The sequence below is a fragment of the Bubalus bubalis genome, chromosome 11, assembly GCF_019923935.1.
Source record: "Bubalus bubalis isolate 160015118507 breed Murrah chromosome 11, NDDB_SH_1, whole genome shotgun sequence".
Classification (NCBI taxonomy): domain Eukaryota; kingdom Metazoa; phylum Chordata; class Mammalia; order Artiodactyla; family Bovidae; genus Bubalus; species Bubalus bubalis.
The window spans coordinates 42,325,597-42,349,092 of NC_059167.1; the positions used below are offsets into that span (position 1 = coordinate 42,325,597).

Here is a 23,496-nt window from a genome sequence, read left to right on the forward strand (position 1 = left end):
CAACATGCCAGCAAATTTGGAAAATGCAGCAGTGGCCACGGGACTGGAAAGGTCAGTTCTCATTCCAATCCCAAAGAAAAGCAATGCCAAAGAATGCTCAAACTACTGCACAATTTCACTCATCTCACATGCTAGTAATGCTCGAAATTCTCCAAGCCAGGCTTCAACAGTACATGAACCATGAACTTGCAGATGTTCAAGCTGGATTTAGAAAAGGCAGAGGAACCAGTGATCAAATTGCCAACATCTGTTGGATCATTGAAAAGGCAAGAGAGTTCCAGGAAAACATCTATTTCTGCTTTATTGACTTCGCCAAAGCCTTTGACTGTGTGAATCACGACAAACTGTGGAAAATTCTGAAAGAGATGGGAATACCAGACTACCTGACTTGCCTCTTGAGAAATCTGTATGCAGGTTAAGAAGCAACAGTTAGAACTGGACATGGAACAACAGACTGTTTCCATACTGGGAAAGGAGTATGCCAAAGCTGTATATTTTCTCCCTGCTTATTTAACTTATGTGAAGAGTACATCATGAGAAATGCTGGGCTGGATGAAGCACAAGCTGGAATCAAGATTGCCAGGAGAAATATCAATAACCTCAGATATGCAGATGACACCACCCTTATGGCAGAAAGCAAAGAAGAACAAAAGAGTCTCTTAAATTGAAAGAGGAGAGTGAAAAAGTAGGCTTAAAGCTCAACATTCAGAAAACTAAGATCATGGCATCTGGTCCCATCTCTTCATGGCAAATAGATGGGGAAACAGTGGAAACAGTGACAGACTTTATTTTTGGGGGCTCTAAAATCACTGCAGCTGGTGACTGCAGCCATGAAATTAAAAGACACTTGCTCCTTGGAAGAAAAGTTATGACCAACCTAGACAGCATATTAAAAAGCAGAGACATTACTTTGCCAAGAAAGGTCCATCTAGTCAAAGCTACGGTTTTTCCAGTAGTCATGTATGGATGTAAGAGTTGGACTATAAAGAAAGTTGAGTGCCAAAGAATTGATGCTTTTGAACTGTGGTGTTGGAGAAGACTCTTGAGAGTCTCTTGGACTGCAAGGAGATCCAACCAGTCCATCTTAAAGGAAATCAGTCCTGAATATTCATTGGAAGGACTGATGTTGAAGCTGAAACTCCAATGCTTTGGCTACCTGATGTGAAGAACTGACTAATTGGAAAAGACCCTGATGCTGGGAAACACTGAAGGCGGGAGGAGAAGGGACAACAGAGGATGAGATGGTTGGATGGCCTCACCAACTCAATGGACATGAGTTTGAGTAAACTCCAGGAGCTGGTGATGGACAGGGAGGCCTGGAGTGCTGCAGTCAGGGGAGTCACAAAGAGTCAGACACGACTGAGCGACTGAACTGAACTGAACTGAGTACATCTAAGCTGAGACAGAGGAATTCATAGATGTTAGTCAAGAAGTACTGATAGGCCAAAAAAGAACTACTGATAGCCGGATAACACTGATAACATTGGATAGTCATGTTACAGGGGAAGGAAACATCATGTGAAGATGTCTAGAGTAAGAGTGATCATGGCTTGTTGGAGGAACTAAAAAAGGCTTAATTTAGCTGACACATAATAATTTGAAATACAGGGTAAGAGACCAGATGTTGGCCTTGTAAACCATGTTGAGCAAGTTGTGCTTTATTTGGATAGCAGTTTGTAAAACCATTGCAGACTTTAGGAAGAGGATAACTTGATTATATCTGTATTTTGAAAAGATTTCCCTGGGTCTATTATAAGGTCTAGACTTGAGGATAATTGTCTTAGCAGTAGAGAGATGCCACTTCTACGGAAGTAGCAGTGAGAATGGGGAGAGAATTAGATGATAGATTTAAGGTATGTCTCCGACAGAATCAATAAGACTTGATTATTTATTGATGTGGAACCCAGAGAGCCAAGGATTATACCCAGGTCTCTGGCTTGGTATGTTTCACTGGGATAAGGAATATAGATGAAAAATTAGGTTTGAAGGGAAAGCAAAATGAGTATGAGGAATTTGTGGGCACACTGACGGAGTTACCTAGTGTTTAGCTACAAACAGTATCTCTGAAAGCCAGGAGGAATATTCAGACTTGACATGATCTACTTGAGAGTCAGTAGTATGTAATTGATTTCTGAAGCCATAGGAGTGGAGGAGACCATCCAGTGGAAGAATGTAGGTAGAAAGATAAGGAAGACTAAGACAGAGTTCCAAAAAGAATGAAGATTTGAGGGATGGACAGAGGAAGAGATGTCTGCTTGAAGAGACTGAGGAGCAATCAGACATTGAGGAGGAAAAAGTAGAAAAGTCAGGTAACAGCAAAGACAAGGAAAATAATATTTCATGAAAGAGTAGCAGTGGTGTCAAATGCTGCTGAGAGGTTAAGTAAGACAGAAGTATCCATTGAATTTAGCATCAAAGAAGCTGAAGAAAACCTTGACAAGAGCAGCTTAAAATAGGAATGAATTGAAGGATCTATGAGAGGTGAGAAAGTAGAAAACTTCAGTGGATACAAAAAGTCTAGATATGCCTGGAAAAGAGATAATCTTGTGTCTGTGGTTGGGACAGAGGTCAAGGAATTCATTCTTTTTAAAGGGAGGATTGGTAAAACTTATTTTTCACATTTTCCTGGCCTTCTGATGGTGGAGTATCTAAGGGAAAAGAAGAATAGGACATAAAAAGAAACCTTGTAACTTTGGAATTAATTCTGGCTGTCTGTGTCTCAAAGTCAAAAAAAGCAAATGTACTGGGTATAAAAACAGATACATAGATCAATGGAACAAAATAGAGAGTCCAGAAATAAACCCATGCATATTCGGTCAATTAGTTTACAACAGAGGAGCCAAGAAAACACAATGAGTAAGGGTCAGTCTCTTTAGTAAATGGTGTTGGAAAAACTGGATGTCACATGCAAAAGAATGAAAGTGGACCTTTATCTTACACCACACCCCCTAAAAAATCAAAATATATTAAAGAGTTGAATACAAGGCCTAAAACCATAAAAGTAGTAGAAGAAAACCTAAACAGTAAGCTCTTTGACATTGGTCTTGGTGATGATTTTTTGAATTTGACACCAAAAGCAAAGGCAACAAAAGCAAACAAAACAAAATAAAAACAAACAAACAAACGAAAAACAAAGGAATTATATCTAACTTTCTGCCAGCAAAGGAAACCATCAATGAAATGGAAAGACAAGCTACTAAGGGAGAAAATATTTGCAAATCATTTATCTGACAAGGGGTTAATATTAAAAAAAATATAAAGAACACATACAGCTCAATAGCAAAAAAAAAAAAAAAAGAAAAACCCAAACCCAAATAATCCAATTAAAAAATGAGCAGAGGATCTGAATAGCTTTCCCAAGGAGACATACAAATGGCCAAAAAGCACAGGAAAGGATGCTCAACATCACTAATCATCAGAGAAATGAATATCAAAACTATAATGAGATATCATGTCTGTGAGAATGACTATGATAAAAAAGATAAGAGATAATAAGTGTTGGTGAGTGTGTGAAGAAAATGGAATCCTTGCTCACTGTTAGTGGGAATGTAGATTGGTGCAGCCACTATAAAAATAGTATGGAGATTCCTAAAAAAAATTAAAAATTGTCATCAGTTCAGTTCAGTTCAGTCGCTCAGTCGTGTCCAACTCTTTGCGACCCCATGAATCGCAGCACGCCAGACCTCCCTGTCCATCACCAACTCCCGAAGTTCACTGAGACTCACGTCCATCGAGTCAGTGATGCCATCCGGCCATCTCATCCTCTGTCGTCCCCTTCTCCTTCTGCCCCCAATCCCTCCCAGCATCAGAGTCTTTTCCAGTGAGTCAGCTCTTTGCATGAGGTGGCCAAAGTACTGGAGTTTCAGCTTTAGCATCATTCCTTCCAAAGAAATCCCAGGGCTGATCTCCTTCAGAATGGACTGGTTGGATCATATGATCCAGCAATTTCAATTCTGGGTATTTATTTGAAGAAAAGGAAAGCATTGATTCAGGAAGATATGTGCATTCCCATATACATAATTTACAATAGCCAAGAAAAGGAAACAGCATATAACCATTGATGGATGAATGGATAAAGATGATGTGGTGTGTGTATGTGTGTGTATATACACAATGGAATATTATTTAGCTATTAACTTTTGCCATTTGTGACAACATGGATGGGTCTTGAGGGCATTATGCTAAAGTGAAATGTCAGACAGAGAAAGACAAATGTTGTATCCATGATTTCATTTTTATTTTATTTTATTTTTAAACTTTACATAATTGTATTAGTTTTTGCCAAATATCAAAATGAATCTGCCACAGGTATACATGTGTTCCCTATCCTGAACCCTCCTCCCTCCTCCCTCCCCATTCCATCCCTCTGGGTCGTCCCAGTGCACCAGCCCCAAGCATCCAGTATCGTGCATCGAACCTAGACTGGCAACTCGTTTCATACATGATATTTTACAAGGTTCAATGCCATTCTCCCAAATCTTCCCACCCTCGCCCTCTCCCACAGAGTCCATAAGACTGTTCTATACCTCAGTGTCTCTTTTGCTGTCTCGTACACAGGGTTATTGTTACCATCTTTCTAAATTCCATATATATGTGTTAGTATACTGTATTGGTGTTTTTCTTTCTGGCTTACTTCACTCTGTATAATAGGCTCCAGTTTCATCCACCTCATTAGAACTGATTCAAATGTATTCTTTTTAATGGCTGAGTAATACTCCATTGTGTATATGTACCACAGCTTTCTTATCCATTCATCTGCTGATGGACATCTAGGTTGCTTCCATGTCCTGGCTATTATAAACAATGCTGCGATGAACATTGGGGTACACATGTCTCTTTCCCTTCTGGTTTCCTCAGTGTGTATGCCCAGCAGTGGGATTGCTGGGTCATAAGGCAGTTCTATTTCCAGTTTTTTAAGGAATCTCCACACTGTTCTCCATAGTGGCTGTACTAGTTTGCATTCCCACCAACAGTGGAAGAGGGTTCCCTTTTCTCCACACCCTCTCCAGCATTTATTACTTGTAGACTTTTGGATCGCAGCCATTCTGACTGGTGTGAAATGGTACCTCATAGTGGTTTTGATTTGCATTTCTCAGATAATGAGTGATGTTGGGCATCTTTTCATGTGTTTGTTAGCCATCTGTATGTCTTCTTTGGAGAAATGTCTATTTAGTTCTTTGGCCTATTTTTTGATTGGGTCATTTATTTTTCTGGAGTTGAGCTGTAGGAGTTGCTTGTATATTCTGGAGATTAGTTGTTTGTCAGTTGCTTCATTTGCTATTATCTTCTCCCATTCTGAAGGCTGTCTTTTCACCTTGCTAATAGTTTCCTTTGATGTGCAGAAGCTTTTAAGGTTAATTAGGTCCCATTTGTTTATTTTTGCTTTTATTTCCAATATTCTGGGAGGTGGGTCATAGAGGATCCTGCTGTGATGTATGTCAGAGAGTGTTTTGCCTATGTTCTCCTCTAGGAGTTTTATAGTTTCTGGTCTTACGTTGAGATCTTGAATCCATTTTGAGTTTATTTTTGTGTATGGTGTTAGAAAGTGCTCTAGTTTCATTCTTTTACAAGTGGTTGACCAGATTTCCCAGCACCAGTTGTTAAAGAGATTGTTTTTAATCCATTGTATATTCTTGCCTCCTTTGTCAAAGATAAGGTGTCCATATGTGCGTGGATTTATCTCTGGGCTTTCTATTTTGTTCCATTGATCTATATTTCTGTCTTTGTGCCAGTATCATACTGTCTTGATAACTGTGGCTTTGTAGTAGAGCCTGAAGTCAGGTAGGTTGATTCCTCCAGTTCCATTCTTCTTTCTCAAGATCGCTTTGGCTATTCGAGGTTTTTTGTATTTCCATACAAATTGTGAAATTATTTGTTCTAGCTCTGTGAAGAATGCTGTTGGTAGCTTGATAGGGATTGCATTGAATCTATAGATTGCTTTGGGTAGTATACTCATTTTCTCTATATTGATTCTTCCAATCCATGAACATGGTATATTTCTCCATCTGTTAGTGTCCTCTTTGATTTCTTTCACCAGTGTTTTATAGTTTTCTATATATAGGTCTTTAGTTTCTTTAGGTAGATATATTCCTAAGTATTTTATTCTTTCCGTTGCAATGGTGAATGGAATTGTTTCCTTAATTTCTCTTTCTGTTTTCTTATTATTAGTGTATAGGAATGCAAGTGATTTCTGTGTGTTGATTTTATATCCTGCAACTTTACTATAGTCATTGATTAGTTCTAGTAATTTTCTGGTGGAGTCTTTAGGGTTTTCTATGTAGAGGATCATGTCATCTGCAAACAGTGAGAGCTTTACTTCTTCTTTTCCAATTTGGATTCCTTTTATTTCTTTTTCTGCTCTGATTGCTGTGGCCAAAACTTCCAAAACTATGTTGAATAGTAATGGTGACAGTGGGCACCCTTGTCTTGTTCCTGACTTTAGAGGAAATGCTTTCAATTTTTCACCATTGAGGATAATGTTTGCTGTGGGTTTGTCATATATAGCTTTTATTATTTGAGGTATGTTCCTTCTATTCCTGCTTTCTGGAGAGTTTTGATCATAAATGGATGTTGAATTTTGTCAAAGGCTTTCTCTGCATCTATTGAGATAATCATATGGTTTTTATTTTTCAATTTGTTAATGTGGTGTATTACATTGATTGCTTTGCGGATATTGAAGAATCCTTGCATCCCTGGGATAAAGCCCACTTGGTCATGGTGTATGATCTTTTTAATGTGTTGTTGGATTCTGATTGCTAGAATTTTGTTAAGGATTTTTGCATCTATGTTCATCAGTGATATTGGTCTGTAGTTTTCTTTTTTTGTGGGATCTTTGTCAGGTTTTGGTATTAGGGTGATGGTGGCCTCATAGAATGAGTTTGGAAGTTTACCATCCTCTGCAATTTTCTGGAAGAGTTTGAGCAGGATAGGTGTTAGCTCTTCTCTAAATTTTTGGTAGAATTCAGCTGTGAAGCCATCTGGACCTGGGCTTTTGTTTGCTGGAAGATTTTTGATTACAGTTTCAATTTCTGTGCTTGTGATGGGTCTGTTAAGATTTTCTATTTCTTCCTGATCGAGTTTTGGAAAGTTGTACTTTTCTAAGAATTTGTCCATTTCTTCCACGTTGTCCATTTTATTGGCATATAATTGTTAATAATACTCTCTTATGATCCTTTGTATTTCTGTGTTGTCTGTTGTGATCTCTCCATTTTCATTTCTAATTTTATTGATTTGATTTTTCTCCCTTTGTTTCTTGATGAGTCTGGCTAATGGTTTGTCAATTTTATTTATCCTTTCAAAAAACCAGCTTTTGGTTTTGTTGATTTTTGCTATGATCTCTTTTGTTTCTTTTGCATTTATTTCTGCCCTAATTTTTAAGATTTCTTTCCTTCTACTAACCCTGGGGTTCTTCATTTCTTCCTTTTCTAGTTGCTTTAGGTGTAGAGTTAGGTTATTTATTTGACTTTTTTCTTGTTTCTTGAGGTGTGCCTGTATTGCTATGAACTTTCCCCTTAGGACTGCTTTTACAGTGTCCCACAGATTTTGGGTTGTTGTGTTTTCATTTTCATTCGTTTCTATGCAAATTTTGATTTCTTTTTTGATTTCTTCTGTGATTTGTTGGTTATTCAGCAGCGTGTTGTTCAGCCTCCATATGTTGGAATTTTTAATAGTTTTTCTCTTGTAATTGAGATCTAATCTTACTGCATTGTGGTCAGAAAAGATGCTTGGAATGATTTCTATTTTTTTGAATTTACGAAGGCTAGCTTTATGGCCCAGGATGTGATCTATCCTGGAGAAGGTTCCATGTGCGCTTGAGAAGAAGGTGAAATTCATTGTTTTGGGATGAAATGTCCTATAGATATCAATTAGGTCTAAGTGGTCTATTGTATCGTTTAAAGTTTGTGTTTCCTTGTTAATTTTCTGTTTAGTTGATCTATCCATAGGTGTGAGTGGGGTATTAAAATCTCCCACTATTATTGTGTTATTGTTAATTTCTCCTTTCATACTTGTTAGCATTTGTCTTACATACTGCGGTGCTCCCGTGTTGGGTGCATATATATTTATAATTGTTATATCTTCTTCTTGGATTGATCCTTTGATCATTATGTAGTGACCATCTTTGTCTCTTTTCACAGTCTTTGTTTTAAAGTCTATTTTATCTGATATGAGTATTGCTACTCCTGCTTTCTTTTGGTCCCTATTTGCATGGAAAATCTTTTTCCAGCCCTTCACTTTCAGTCTGTATGTGTCCCCTGTTTTGAGGTGGGTCTCTTGTAGACAACATATGTAGGGGTCTTGTTTTTGTATCCATTCAGCCAGTCTTTGTCTTTTGGTTGGGGCATTCAACCCATTTACGTTTAAGGTAATTACTGATACGTATGATCCCGTTGCCATTTACTTTATTGTTTTGGGTTTGAATTTATACACCGTTTTTGTGTTTCCTGTCTAGAGAATATCCTTTAGTATTTGTTGGAGAGCTGGTTTGGTGGTGCAGAATTCTCTCAGCTTTTGCTTGTCTGAAAAGCTTTTGATTTCTCCTTCATACTTGAACGAGATCCTTGCTGGGTACAATAATCTGGGCTGTAGGTTATTTTCTTTCATCATTTTAAGTATGTCTTGCCATTCCCTCCTGGCTTGAAGAGTTTCTATTGAAAGATCAGCTGTTATCCTTATGGGTATTCCCTTGTGTGTTATTTGTTGTTTTTCCCTTGCTGCTTTTAATATTTGTTCTTTGTGTTTGATCTTTGTTAATTTGATTAATATGTGTCTTGGGGTGCTTCGCCTTGGGTTTATCCTGTTTGGGACTCTCTGGGTTTCTTGGACTTGGGTGATTATTTCCTTCCCCATTTTAGGGAAGTTTTCAACTATTATCTCATCAAGTATTTTCTCATGGTCTTTCTTTTTGTCTTCTTCTTCTGGGACCCCTATGATTCGAATGTTGTAGCGTTTAATATTGTCCTGGAGGTCTCTGAGATTGTCCTCATTTCTTCTAATTCGTTTTTCTTTTATCCTCTCTGATTCATTTATTTCTACCATTCTATCTTCTAATTCACTAATCCTATCTTCTGCCTCTGTTATTCTACTATTTGTTGCCTCCAGAGTGTTTTTAATTTCACTTATTGCATTATTCATTATATATTGACTCTTTTTTATTTCTTCTAAGTCCTTGTTAAACCTTTCTTGCATCTTCTCAATCCTTGCCTCCAGGCTATTTATCTGTGATTCCATTTTAATTTCAAGATTTTGGATCAATTTCACTATCATTATTCGGAATTCTTTATCAGGTAGATTCCCTATCTCTTCCTCTTTTGTTTGGTTTGGTGGGCATTTATCCTGTTCCTTTATCTGCTGGCTATTCCTCTGTCTCTTCATCTTGTTTAAATTGCTGAGTTTGGGGTGTCCTTTCTGTATTCTGGCAGTTTGTGGAGTTCTCTTTATTGTGGTGTTTCCTCACTGTGTGTGGGTTTGTACAGGTGGCTTGTCAAGGTTTCCTGGTTAGGGAAGCTTGTGTCGATGTTCTTGTGGATGGAGCTGTATTTCTTCTCTCTGGAGTGTAATGAAATGTCCAGTAATGAGTTATGAGATGTCTATGGATTTGGGGTGACTTTGGGCAGCCTGTATCTTGAAGCTCAGGGCTGTGTTCCTTTGTTGCTGGAGAATTTGCTTGGTATGTCTTGCCCTGGAACTTGTTGGCCCTTGTGTGGTGCTTGGTTTCAGTGTCGGTATGGAGGCGTTTGATGAGCTCCTGTCAATTAATGTTCCTTGGAGTCAGGAGTTCCTTGGAGTCAGGGTTTGGACTTAAGCCTCCTACTTCCAGTTATCGGTCTTATTTTTACAGTAGTTTCAAAACTTCTCCTTCTATACAGCACCATTGATAAAACATCTACGTTAAAGATGAAAAGTTTCTTTACTGTGAGGGTCACTCAGAGAGGTTCACAGCGTTACCTCCTTTCGAAGAGTTGGGTTGCTTTTCTGGGTGCCTGATGTCCTCTGCCGGCATTCAGAAGTTGTTTTGTGGAATTTACTCAACGTTTAAATGCTCTTTTGATGAATTTGTGGGGGAGAAAGTGTTCTCCCCGTCCTACTCCTCCGCCATCTTGGCTCCTCCCCCAATGATTTCATTTTTATGTGGTGTCTTCCTTCATAGCTTAGTTGGTAAATCATCTGCCTGCAATGCAGGAGACATAGGTTCGATTCCTGGCTCGGGAAGGAATCCTGAGTATCCTGGAGTATCCTGGAGAATGAAATGACAACCCACTCCAGTATTCCTGCCTGGAGAATCCCATGGACAGAGGAGCCTGGCGGGCATAGTCCATGGGATCGCAAGAGTTGAACACGACCTACCAACTAAACCACCACCAACTAAAGAAAAATAAGTAAAAATAAAATACCAAGCTCATAGATACAGAGAATGGATTAGTAGTTGCCAGAGGTGAGGGATGGGTGAAATGGGTGAAGGGAATCAAATGGTACAAATTTTCAGTTAAATAAATATGTAATGGGGGTGACTATAGTTAATAGTGCTGTATTTCTTATTTGAAAGCTTCTAAGAGAGTAAATCTTTGAAGTTGTCATCACAAGAAAAAAAATTGTGTAACCAGGTATAGTGATGGATGTTAAACTTGTGATGATTTCATTTCATAATACATACAAATATTGAATCATTATATCATAACCTAAAGCTAATATAAAAAGCAGAGACAGTACTTTGCTGACAAAGGTCCATCTAGTCAAAGCTATGGCTTTTCCAGTAGTCATGTATGGATGTGAGAGTTGGACTATAAACAAAGCTGAGCACCAAAGAATTGATGCTTTTGAACTCTGGTGTTGGAGAAGACTCTTAAGAGTCTGTTTGACTGCAAGGAGATCCAACCAGTCACCCCTAAAGGAAATCAATCCTGAATGTTCATTGGAAGGACTGAAGCTGAAGGTGAAACTCCAATACTTTTTCCACCTGATGCAAGGTACTGACTCATTGGAAAAGACCCTGATGCTGGGAAAGATTGAAGGCAGGAGGAGAAGGGGACGACAGAGGATGAGATGGTTGGATGGCATCACCAACTTGTGGACATGAGTTTGAGCAAGCTCCGGGAGTTGGTGATGGACAGGGATGCCTGGTGTGCTGCATTCCATGGGGTCGCAGAGTCAGACACGACTGAGCGACTGAACTGAACTGAAAGCTGATATAATATATGTCAATTGTACTAAATTTTTAAAAATTAAAAACAAAAACAAATGTACTTTACCAGGACTATCTCACTCCCTTGCCTAAAGGGAACAATATGTATGTCTTAACTTTTCATGTTAGTCTAAGTTATATTGACAGTGCTTATATTTTCTAGGGCCTGAGCATATTTGTTTGAAGAGTTTCTTTGCTATAGTAAGAAGAAATCTTGACTGAAAAGAAGCCCCAAATTTGCCCAAAGTCTTTAGTTAAGTGCCAAGTATATACTTGACTCTTATAAAAATTATAGAACACAATAACTCAAGGGACTTTAGAGATGAGTTATTTCAAAATCTTTTTTTTTTTTTTTTTTTTTGCTTATATATCAGTCAGTGTCTTCATAGGAAATGAATGGCTCACTGGGTATAACTGAAGGGAGTTTAATAAAGAGACTATCTACAGAGGCCTGAGGAGGGTCAAGGGAAGCAACTAGGAAGGGTTTCCCTGTGAAACCTGAAGCCATTATACTTCAGGAGCTGCGGCTATAGAGTAGTGTTGCCAGAAATGCAGCGAGGCAGGGAAAGAGTGAAAGGGGTGGGAATAGTGTGAGTTGGGAAGGGCTAGGGAAGTTATTCACAGAAATCAGTTTCCTGGTGGTACAGAGAAGTGTGAGAATGGAGGGACAGGAAGGCAAGCAAAGAATGGTCAGCCTATCTAATAGGAAAAAGCCCATGCTGCTAAGTCACTTCAGTCGTGTCCAACTCTGTGCGACCCCATAGACGGCAGCCCACCAGACTCCCTTGTCCCTGGGATTCTCCAGGCAAGAACACTGGAGTGGGTTGCCATTTCCTTCTCCAATGCATGAAAGTGAAAAGTGAAAATGAAGTCGCTCAGTCATGTCTGTCTCTTAGCGACCTCATGGACTGCAGCCTACCAGGCTCCTCTGTCCATGGGATTTTCCAGGCAAGAGTACTGGAGTGGGTTGCCATTGCCTTCTCCAAAAGCCCATGAGACACTGGTAACTAATGCCCTTTCAATTAGTAAACAGTCTCCTCCCAGTTATATGTAAATTCAGTACCCTATTCAATTGCAGACGACAGTTACTACAAATGGGATATGATAGATAGGTGTGGAACTTGTTAATTTACTAATAACTAAATGTCACATATCTGAAACCAGTAAAATAAGATGGTTAGTTACCCAGAAAGTCTGGAAGACAAATTATGAATCAAAGTGGAACTGACAGAAGACTATGTTGTGATAAAAGATCTGTGAAATTGAAAATGCTATAGACTTCTAGTTTCAAGATGACTGTGCCATGTTTAGTTGGTCAGTCATGTCCGATTCTTTGCGACTCCATGAACTATAGACCACCAGACTCCTCTGTCCATGGGGATTCTCCAGGCCAGAATACTGGAGTGGGTAGCTGTTCCCTTCTCCAAAATATCTTCCCAACCCAGGGATTGAACCCAGGTCTCCCGCATTGCAGGCGGATTCTGAGCCACCATCTGAATAAACAGATACCTACTCTCTTTCTTTACCCCTCATTCATTATTTTTTTCTCAAAAAATCATCTCCAAATAGGGAAAGCAAGAAAAGAAGGCATAAGCTCCATCTTTGATAAATCAAGGAGACATATTAATAAATAACCCTAAACCACAAGATACAAAGATGGAAAGTGGGTGTAAAGATGGTGCATGACTTAGCAGAGTGGTAGAAAGGTCAAAGCCAAGTGCCTGTGGAGAGTGGTGCAGATGGAAAGCAAGCTGACTCACAGCTCTCTGGAAAGGCTTAGGAATTAGAGGCACTGGGTATTGCAAGAAGCAGGGTGACACGGTGAGTGGAAATTTATTTGAAAGTCTTTATGAAGAGCAGCCAGACCCTCAGAGCCCACTCTTACCTGGCTAAATAAGGAAGCCATTTCCCACCACCTTTGTAGGAGTCTCTGGAGAAACAAAGATTATCTGGACTTGGGGACATTGAGCACTGAGAAAGGCTGCAGCAGAATAGAATTGAAAACTAGGAGATTAAAGGAGTTTCTGCCTCTGAACAGTACAACTCCCTTTCTCTGATCAGCTCTAGCATACTGGCAGCCTTACCACTCCAAACCCCAGCAGGGATATTAGAAGATCCTTCTCAGAGGAAACTGAACCATGATGAACCATCCTAGAGAAAAGACCCATAAATACTGACATTTGGTGGCCCTCTTCCACCGAAATTCTCCAGCTACTCTATGACCATATTAGAAACCCATTTACAAAGCTGCTAGTCAGCTTTTTAGTGACTCACTCTTAAGGATGATAGGCTGTCAAAAGATAATTGGTCTTTGGAAGAAGGCCTTCAACATGAAGTAAACAAAGGAAAAAGGAACTCAGAGGAAACAGAAGACAATACTGAGAGCAGAAAATTCCTTCAACGTCATCCTGTTGTTTTCAGAGAGTAAAATGTTGAAAAAAAAATAGAATGTTACTTTTTAAAAAGGAGCAAACAGTAAGAAAGAGCTTTTGGATATTAAAAATATGATAGCTGAAAAAAAAAGTTCAGTATAAAGGCTGGAAGAATTCTGATAAAGTAGGAAAAAGGGATGGACAATAAAAGAGAGAAAAATAAGAAAACTTACAGATCAATCCTGGAAATACAATATTCAACCGGTAAGAAGAAACAGAATAAACAATCACTAGAGAATTATCATTATTATTATTGTTATTATCATTTTGGCCTCGCTGTATGGCTTGACCATGTATTGAACCTGGGCAACTGAAGTGAAGTGAAAGCACCAAGTCCTAACTACTGGACTGTCAGGGCATTCCCAGAAAATTTTTATTTTTTAAAATAACATTTCTCCAAAATAAAAATATGTATTTTCAAGTTTAAAGGTGTTCATAGGGTATTCAGCATAATAAATGAAAAAAGAAAAAACCCAAATTATTCCTCAGTTAAAAAAAAAAAGAACCTTTTCCTTCCATTTAAAAAATGAGAGAAAACCAACCAAAGTATATTGTCTGGGAATTTTGAAACTTGAATATTAGTAGAAAACACTCAAAACTGATTGAGAGAGCAAGAGAAAAGATGGAAAAAGATCATAATCAAAGGAACAGGAATGAAAATATTAAAAATAGCTTTGGAAGATGGAAGGCAACAAAGTAATGTCTTCAAAATATGAATGAAGTTTAGCTTAGGATAAATGAACTGATCAAGTAAAAGGATAGAATAAAACACTCTCAAACATGCAAATTCTAAAAGTCTACAACATGTAATCAACCAAAACTCGGGAGTAAACCAAGAAACAAGTTGACATGGGAACTTGGAGATGGGAAATCTAATACAGGAGAGAGGAGTTGGGTATTTATAGAACATCAGTGATGGGAAATCCCAGAATAACATCCACAACACCCAGAAACTTAGAAAACACTCAGTACAGATTAGAACCTGATGGGGGAAGAAAAAATGGAATTGATAAATCTTATCAGGAAAATAAAGAATTGATAAATCTGACATATTTGACTGTGTTGGAAAATGAATTGAGAATGATTTTTGCAGAGTTTTTATAGGGTATGGGAAGGCTTAGCTGGATGTTCAAATTAAACTAAGCAAATGAGGAAATTCAGCAATTATTAAATATAGGGAAAAGTTGTCCCAGAAAGGAAATCAATTATTTTTCATTATTTGGCTCATAAATAAACAATAATCTCAATAATTAATATACCGAATACAGATTTAACCAAACTTTTTTGGAATAAATTTATTGAGAAAGATTGGGGGAAAGGTAGGTGTAAGACAGCTAAAATTCTCCTTTATCATAAGAAGGCAGTAGGTGAAATTAATATGGAATATCTAGGAAATAGCATTTTACTCAGATTATCTGATAATTTAAAGCAAGAGCTAGTTGAAAGTGGGTGCACTGTACTGAGGATGAAGATGAGATGGTGAGAGCTAGGGACTGCTTTTTTTTGTTGTAAGCCTTTTAGCTCCTTCAATCCTTTAGATTATATGTATATATTCACTTGGTAAAAATTAAGAAAAGGAGAAGAAAGGTGAGTGAAATGAAAGGTAACTAGAAGATGAAGACATGAGAAGAGATTCAGTGAGTCAAAGTTAGAGACTGGGAACAGATGAGCTGCTAGACTGTCACCAAATCAGAAAGGCCTGGGGAGAGGCTTGTTGGTGGGTTTTGGGTGAATCCAAGAACATGCAGGCATCTTTTGCTTAATGGGTGCGAGCCAATAGTATTTAGGTTTGGGGATGTAAGCATATTTTTTTCTTAAATAAACAAGCACCTTTTAAAAAGTATTATACTGGGAGATATATACATTCTATGAAGTTTAAGTATCAAAAACCAAAAGATGTTCTATCAGGAAAATGTTAGCTGGGAAGACATTCTGTAAGGTCTGCCCCTACTTTGCTAGCTCAGGATTTAGGTTGCTCTCAAAACACTAGACTTGTGTCTAGTTTCTGTATGTTCTTGGAGTTGTCCTCGGAGGCCAAGAAGAAAGGACTGAATTCCTCTATGGACCTTAGAGACAGCTGGCTGGCTTGCAAAACAGGTTGCAATTCTAAAAATCAAAACATCTAAAAAAAATCAGATGTTCTGCACAAAATCATTTATGTGGAGTTCTATTTCTTATTATTTTAAATAGGAAAAACTACAATGTGTTGCTCTTCAACTTAGAATATCTAATTTCCTGCTGCTGCTGCTGCTAAGTCGCTTCAATCGTGTCCGACTCTGTGCGACCCCATAGACGGCAGCCCACCAGGCTCCCCCGTCCCTGGGATTCTCCAGGCAAGAACACTGGAGTGGGTTGCCATTGCCTTCTCCAATGCATGAAAGTGAAAAGGAAAAGGGAAGTCGCTCAGTCATGTCTGACTCTTAGCGACCCCATGGACTGCAGCCCACCAGGCTCCTCTGTCCATGGGATTTTCCAGGCAAGAGTACTGGAGTGGGGTGCCATTGTCTTCTCCAATCTAATTTCCTACAATGTTACAAAAACACAGTAAAAAATCCCACTAAATAAGTAACTTAGAAATACAACGAAAAATACTTAGAACAATTGCCTTTCTTTTTTAAAAAAATAATTTTTTTTCTTTATGGCTGTGCTGGGTCTTCATTGCTGGTTGGGCTTTTCTCTAGATGTGGCGAACAGGGCCTACTCTCCAGTTGGGGTACTCTGGCTTCTCATTGTGGTGGCTTCTCTTGTTATGGAGCACAGGCTCTAGGGCGTGCAGGCTTCTGTAGTTAAGGGACCTGGGCTCAATAGTTGCAACTCATGCACTTCAAAGCACAGGCTCAGTAGTTGTGGCACACAGGCTTAGTTGCTCTGCAGCATATGGGATCTTCCCAGATCAAAGATTGAACCTGTGTCTCCTGCATTGGCAGGCAGATTCTTTACTACTGAGCTTTTACTTTTCTTGACCATTGAACAATTAGTAGGGTTGTTAACAAGCAGTTACTTTACATAGTAGTACACTGAGTCTTCTCTGTGGATGCCTGGTGTCCCAGTATTACAGACACTGTTTCCTTACCAGTGTTGTTGTATGGTCAGGCCTCTCATGATGGCTGTTCTCTTGCTCTCTGTACAACCTCTACTATTACAGTCCCTGTTTTATTAGTATCCTGTGCAAATAACTGACCTTCCTATCTATGCCCCAGGCACCAGCTGGTGATTGTTCTTATCAAAGGGGTGGTGAAGGTCATGCCTTTCTACTGGTTTTCCTGGTAACTAATGAGCTCACCTGACATCAATTCCCCTATAACTTGTCATCTCCCCTTCCCCCAACCCCAGGAGCTAAGACTGCTACCGCCAACCGTGATATGCGGTGGGGTATTGCTCCAGGACCCTGCTTCAGACATGTAAGCTTCCCCATTCATTAAACCATAGATGTCACTGTTGCTGACTTGGGGCTCTTTCTTTGGTGTTGAAATTGGGCAAACATAGGCCTTGTAGGCCTGTGGGGTGCAGGCCAATAGTATTTAGGTTTTGGGATGTAAGCATATTTTTTTCTTAAATAGACAAGCACCTTTTAAAAAGTATTGTCCTGGGAGATATATACAGTCTATGAAGTTTATCAAAAACCAAGAGATGTTCCATCAGGAAAATGTTAGTTGGGGAGGCATTCTGTAAGGTCTGCCCCTACTTTGCTAGCTCAGGATTTAGGTTGCTGTAGACTCCACTCCAGTACTCTTGCCTGGAAAATCCCATGGGCGGAGGAGACTGGTAGGCTGCAGTCCATGGGGTCGCTAAGAGTCGGACACGACTGAGCGACTTCACTTTCACTTTTCACTTTCATGCATTGGAGAAGGAAATGGCAACCCACTCCAGTGTTCTTGCCTGGAGAATCCCAGGGACGGAGGAGCCTGGTGGGCTGCCATCGTCTATAGGGTCGCGTAGAGTCGGACATGACTGAAGCGTTAGCAGCAGTAGCAGCAGACTTGTTTCTAGTTTCTGTGTGTTCTTGGAGTTGTCCTTGGAGGCCAAGAAGGACTATATTCCTCTTATGGACCTTAGAGACAGCTGGCTGGCTTGCAAAACAGGTTGCAATTCTAAAGACCGGTTTTGGCCAGTAAGGTGTGTTTGATTGGCTTCTACCTGCAAATTCTTTCCTTTACTGGGGTCCTGAAGGCAACCGATCAGTGACATTTATTGAACACTTGCTATGTGCCAGGTATTGTTTTAGGTACCGAAGGTGAATAAAATCAGTGAAGCCTCTGCTTTCATGACACTTACATGCTGGTGGTTGTGGTGTTGGTGGGAGATAATGAACAGCTATACAAATGAATATATAAGATAATATCAGCTAGAGCTAGAAAGAAAAATAGGCTGTAGAAAGGGGAAGCAGCTATTTTAGATAGGGAGTTAGAAGTCTTAAGGAGGAGACATCTGAAGTGATACCTGAGGGAGTGAGCAGAGAGAGGAGGCAGAAGGCACACAAATGCCAGAGACCTAAGGTGAAAGGCTGCTGGTCACATTCCAGGAATAGTAGAGGCCTGTGTGGATGGGGTGTGGTGAGTAAGGGAGAAGGCAGAGTGGTGGAAGGAGAGGTAAGAGTGGTGGCCAGAGGCCACATGGTCAGTCTTGTTTGAATTTCATTCCAAGCCAAACAAAGCCTTTGGAGGGCTTTGAGCTGAGGGTAGCAAGATAGGATTTACACCGATTTGCGTTCTTTCAGCTGGGGGCACTATACTGTAGCTTATACTGGCAAGAGAGGAAACAATTTTTTAAAAAAGAAAAAGAAAAGGAACAGTCACTGCCCTTATGGAACTTGAGTGCACACAGTAGAATACTATACTAACCAAAGTCTTAATAGTTGAGCGCCTATCTCATCCAAGGTGGTGGTGGTGTCACTAAGTTGTGTCCAGCTCTTGCGACTCCATGGACTATAGCCTGTCAGGCTCCTTTGTCCATAGGATTCTCCAGGTGTGAATACTGAAGTGGGTTGCCATTTCCTTCTCCAGGGGATCTTCCCAACCCAGGAATTGAACCCCGGTCTTCTGCATGGCAGGCAGATTCTTTACTGACTGAGCTATGAGGGAAGCCCCATCCAAGGGGTGAAGTATTTTATATGTAAATGGGAAATAAGTTTGTAAGAATGGCTCCTTGGTAAAGTTGGATGAAGAAGATTTTAAGTAAGTGGTGAGTTCTAAAAAATTTTAAAGGCAAAGAAAGCTGTGCCTTTCTTTGACACAAAGTCCTGGGAGGGGCCCAAGGGCATTTCAGGCGGAGTGAGCCCATAAGTCCATTATAACAGTTCTCTGAGCCAGACTTGTAAATATGTGTCAGCTGAGGCCTATGCAGCCTCATGAAATTCCTTTTAAAAACTTAGTTGACTACAGGGATGTTTCTAGTCGCTTAAGTCCCTGAGCAGATTCAGTTAACTTAATTTCAGTGGCAAATTAATTCTGTAGACACGGGTTGATACTCTTCAGAGGAGTGTTTTTGAAGTTTGAAATCCATACTGTGTATAAGAGACCTTTGAGGTTCATAAGCAAAGTAACTGGAGTGTCCAAAGTTCTGTGCCAGATATGTCCAAGTTTTTATTTTTCTGAGTTTTTAAGAGCTGTTTCCTTGAGAAAGTTTAAAGAAAATTTTTCTTCGCATGTAACTACATTTAAGTTAAATATTTCTTGGCCTTTAGAAGGAGACCTTGTATTTAAAAAGTAAAGGCATGGTCTACATTACAAAATGAAAAGAATCTCACTATTATACAAAGGTTTAAACTACAATTTAAATGGTTTAATAGTAATTTGCTACACAGTATAAGAAAAATTAGAAAACAATTTGCACTGTCACTAATTATTATGTTTAGAAGTCCATACAAAGACATTGTTTCATTTTGCTTAGAATAACAAAAACCTCATCCATATAATGGTTAAGGAAAATAGTAGTTTAAAACATTCCAGCCAGATGTTGACTGCTAATGAACTGCAGCAGCCTGGCCTCAGAAAAGATGATACATCCAGAGTACAATCTTTGAAAAGAATCTCTTAATTAAGTGTTGAGCATGGACTGAAGCCATGTGCTCACTGGTACAAAAACCAGGAGGGCTTAGTTCGAGCATTGGGTGGCCTGTGTTTAAAAAATGTTTGAAAATTTAAGCTACTATTGTTACTATGTGAATATAAAACTGTTCATATTGTATTATCATAAGAAAGAACCAGGTTTCTTTCAGTTACACTGGATAGTGTTTGTGTCTTTGATTATAGTCTTTTTTAGGAGTAGTATTAGAAATGGAATCTTTTATTTAATGATTTTGACTGATTTGGATTCACTTGGATGATATGACTAAGCTATTTGACGATTAGAAGCCTTGTTTCACGGAGGTTGTTTAGGTCACCTCTGCTTTTTTTTTTTCCCATTTCCTTTCTTAGGCTAAATGCATGTTTACCATTAGCATAAACGGAGGCAAACAAGACTAATTAGGGAGCAACAGTTTGGAGGAATAAGGGTCACTGTTTCCAAGTGGTTTCAAATGAAACCACTGTTGCTGAAAATTCATAGCCATGCCTGGTTGTGCCTTGGACTTTTGTTGCAATTCTTAGATTCTTTTTATTATTAGGTCACCATGTTTTGATGTCTCCAAACTTTGACTTGCACACAGCAATAGTATAAACATTATTCAGTATTTAAAGAATTAACTGGACCAATGTAGGTGATATTAATATACCACATATGTTCATAGCCCTTACCTTCTACCTTTATGGTATACAGAGAAAAGATAAAAGATAACAATACAATGGTAAATAATCCTACCAAATTCAGAGGGGTTTGTCATCTAATATTTCCATTCATTTATGTTTAATAGAGATGATTGTAGCCAATTGATCAAGACTTAACCTTGTGCTGAGCCCCAGACTAGTATTTGATACAGTAAGCAGAACAATGGAAGGCTCTCTATAACTTGTCCGTCTTTGTAACCAATTTGGTGTATAACTTGTATGAAACCCCCTTCCCACCTCCCCCACCCCGACCCCATGCCTCAACTTCTGTTTCTAAAATGAGAGTAAGAGCAGCTGTTCCTTTAAATTCACAGGGCTGAATGTTAGATTAGCCAAATACTCCAGTCCTCTGACCTTCCTGTTAGGAGATTTTGGAAAAGTTTAGGGCAAGTGTTTAGCAAGAAAGTAGGTAAGGTAGGAAAATAAATTAGTAGTCAGGGAAGAGTCTGTAACTGCATGAGATTTTAAGTGTGTTGGTGGCCATGAGAACAGAAAGGAAACAGCTGTATTTGTAGACACAAACTTTATTTATTATAGATAAACTGCAAAGTGACTCAAGGGAAAAGGTTAACTGATGAAGACTATTTATGATACGTTCTGGACACCAAGATTTGGAGATTACTACTGAAAAATATGGACTTAAAGTTGTACTAGAATTTATGTGAGAGTAAAAGATACCCAACCCCTCCCCCCTTTTATAATCAAGTACCTAGATGTTTTGTACACATCATCTCTAACCTCATGGTAGCTTTGTAAAACAGGTTTATTATTACTATTATTTCAGTTTTGCAGAGGAAAGTATTGAGGCTCAGTGAATTTATATAATGTGATCAAAGACAAATCGCTTATGAATGGAGTTACCTGGCTTCCAGCTCAGACAGATTCGATTCACAGTATGTGGATGCATTTTCCACACTGCCATGCTGTTACCTGTGGTGTAATGTACTCAGTATTGCAGATACAGGGAGCACACTGGAGATGGTCCAGCCCCAGCATTCTGTGATCTTTCTGATGTCCTAAAATATGAAATGAGTGGGAATGAATGATAATTTTTCATGTGTATGCCTAATAATTTGAGTTGAATGTTTTTTCATAGGTTGGCAGATTTTATACTCTTTGGCAAGATAATGATTGTTTTCTCTAGTTCTGTTCATCCAAAGCAAAGGGTTGGATGCTTAGGAAGCAGAAAGCCCTAGGTATAGTCCTTAGGTTTAATTCATTTACATTTTAGTTGTAGGTATTGGGTTAACCTAAAAATAGGAACATCACACAAAAGTAGCATATACAAATTCTTCCAAAGAATATGAAGAGAGAGAACATTTCCCAGTTTCTTTTATAAGGCCAGAGATCAAAGTAAATGTGCTTCCTTGGTACCAAATCTGACATGGACATTACAAGAAAAGGGAAGTACAGGTTAATCTTCCTCATGATTTTAGATGCAGACAATTCTTAACAAAATTATTAGTAAATTTAATCCAGTAAAAATGGGATAATAAATAGGGTATAGGATAATATATCATGGCCAAGTTGAGTTTATTCCAACAGTTTCAAATTTCATTTATCAAAAGAAATCAATGTAATTTACCATATTGACAGAATAAAATGTAGTAATCTTGATACAGGAAAGCATTTGACAAAATTTAACATTTTAATCATGATTAAATGACTGTAAATGACTCTAAATGACTCTCTGTACAGAGATTAGAAAATAGAATTTAATATGGTGGCTAACTTTTGGGAATTAGGGAAAGAAATGATTAGGTAGGGGATGTAAAGGGTCTGGAGTTCTGGCAATACTTCTTTCTTGACCTTGATGGTGGTTCCAGGGGCATTCTATTTGTGACAGATTATTGATCTTTATATACTTTTCTCTATGTGTCTTTTTTAAAAAAGTAAGGCTTCCTTCAATCCTAGAACCAACCACTGTTAAAGATTTTTTGTGTGAGTCCTCTAGAAATACTCTGTCCACTGTAATATATGCGTATGTTTCCCCTTTTGCTGATTTACATAGGAACATTTTATGTGTGTAAATACAGGAATATACACACACACACACACATATATATACATATACATAGGTCACTTAAAATGTAAGTTGAGAATTTTTCTCTTAAATATAAATTTAGAATTGTTCTGTATTAGCATACATAAGAAGAAGGTGATGGCACCCCACTCCAGTACTCTTGCCTGGAAATCTTGCCTGGAAAATCCCATGGACGGAGGAGCCTGGTGTACTGCAGTCCGTGGGGTCGCGAATAGTCGGACACGACTGAGTGACTTCACTTTCACTTTCACTTTCATGCATTGGAGAAGGAAATGGCAACCCACTCCGGTGTTCTTGCCTGGAGAATCCCAGGGACGGGGGAGCCTGGTGGGCTGCCGTCTATGGGGTTGCACAGAGTCGGACATGACTGAAGCGACTTAGCAGCAGCATACATAAAGAATCTTTCAAATGTAGATTCTTTTTAATTGCTTTCTTGTTTAATATTATGTCATACCATAATTTGTTTGGTCTTATAAGTAGATACAGTTTAATAGTTAATAATATTTTTCAGGGTTTCCTACGTGGCACTAGTGGTAAAGAATTCACCTGCCAAGAACTTACCATAATTTATTTAACTAGACCTTCTATTATGGAAATTTAGGTTGTTTCCAGCTTTCCACTATTATAAAAAAGGCTCTGATGAATATTCATGCAGATTTTTTTCACACTTGATCAATTCTTTCCTAAATTATTGGATTAAAGGCATTTTCATTTTAGTAATAAATAGACTTTATTTTTTAGAGCAATTTTGGCTTCACAGCAAAATTGACCAGAAAGTACAGAGATTTTCCGTATACCCCTTGCCTCCACACATGCATAGCCTCCCTTATTATCAACATTTTCCACCAGAGGGTACATTAGTTACAAGTGATGAACCTATACTGACATATTATAGTCACCGTTTATGTTACATTTAGCTGTTGAGGTTGTACACTGTATGGGTTTGGACAAGTTTATATAATGACATATATCCACCATCATACAGAATAGTTTCACAGCCCTAAGAATCCTCTATGTTCTGCCTGTTCCTCCTTCTCTCCTCTCTACCCCTGGTGACAATTGACCTTTTTACCGTCT

The 23,496-nt window shown here is 38.8% G+C and overlaps 1 protein-coding gene across 1 annotated transcript in view; it reads left to right on the plus strand.

Annotated features, from left to right (window-relative positions):
• Window positions 1-23,496, plus strand: part of GALK2 (galactokinase 2) — a 132,620-nt gene that overhangs the window by 39,605 nt on the left and 69,519 nt on the right. The window contains exon 6 of the mRNA XM_045162158.1: window positions 15,802-15,897. Within this exon, the coding sequence (XP_045018093.1) occupies window positions 15,802-15,897 (96 nt within the window). The remainder of the gene's footprint in view (window positions 1-15,801; window positions 15,898-23,496) is intronic.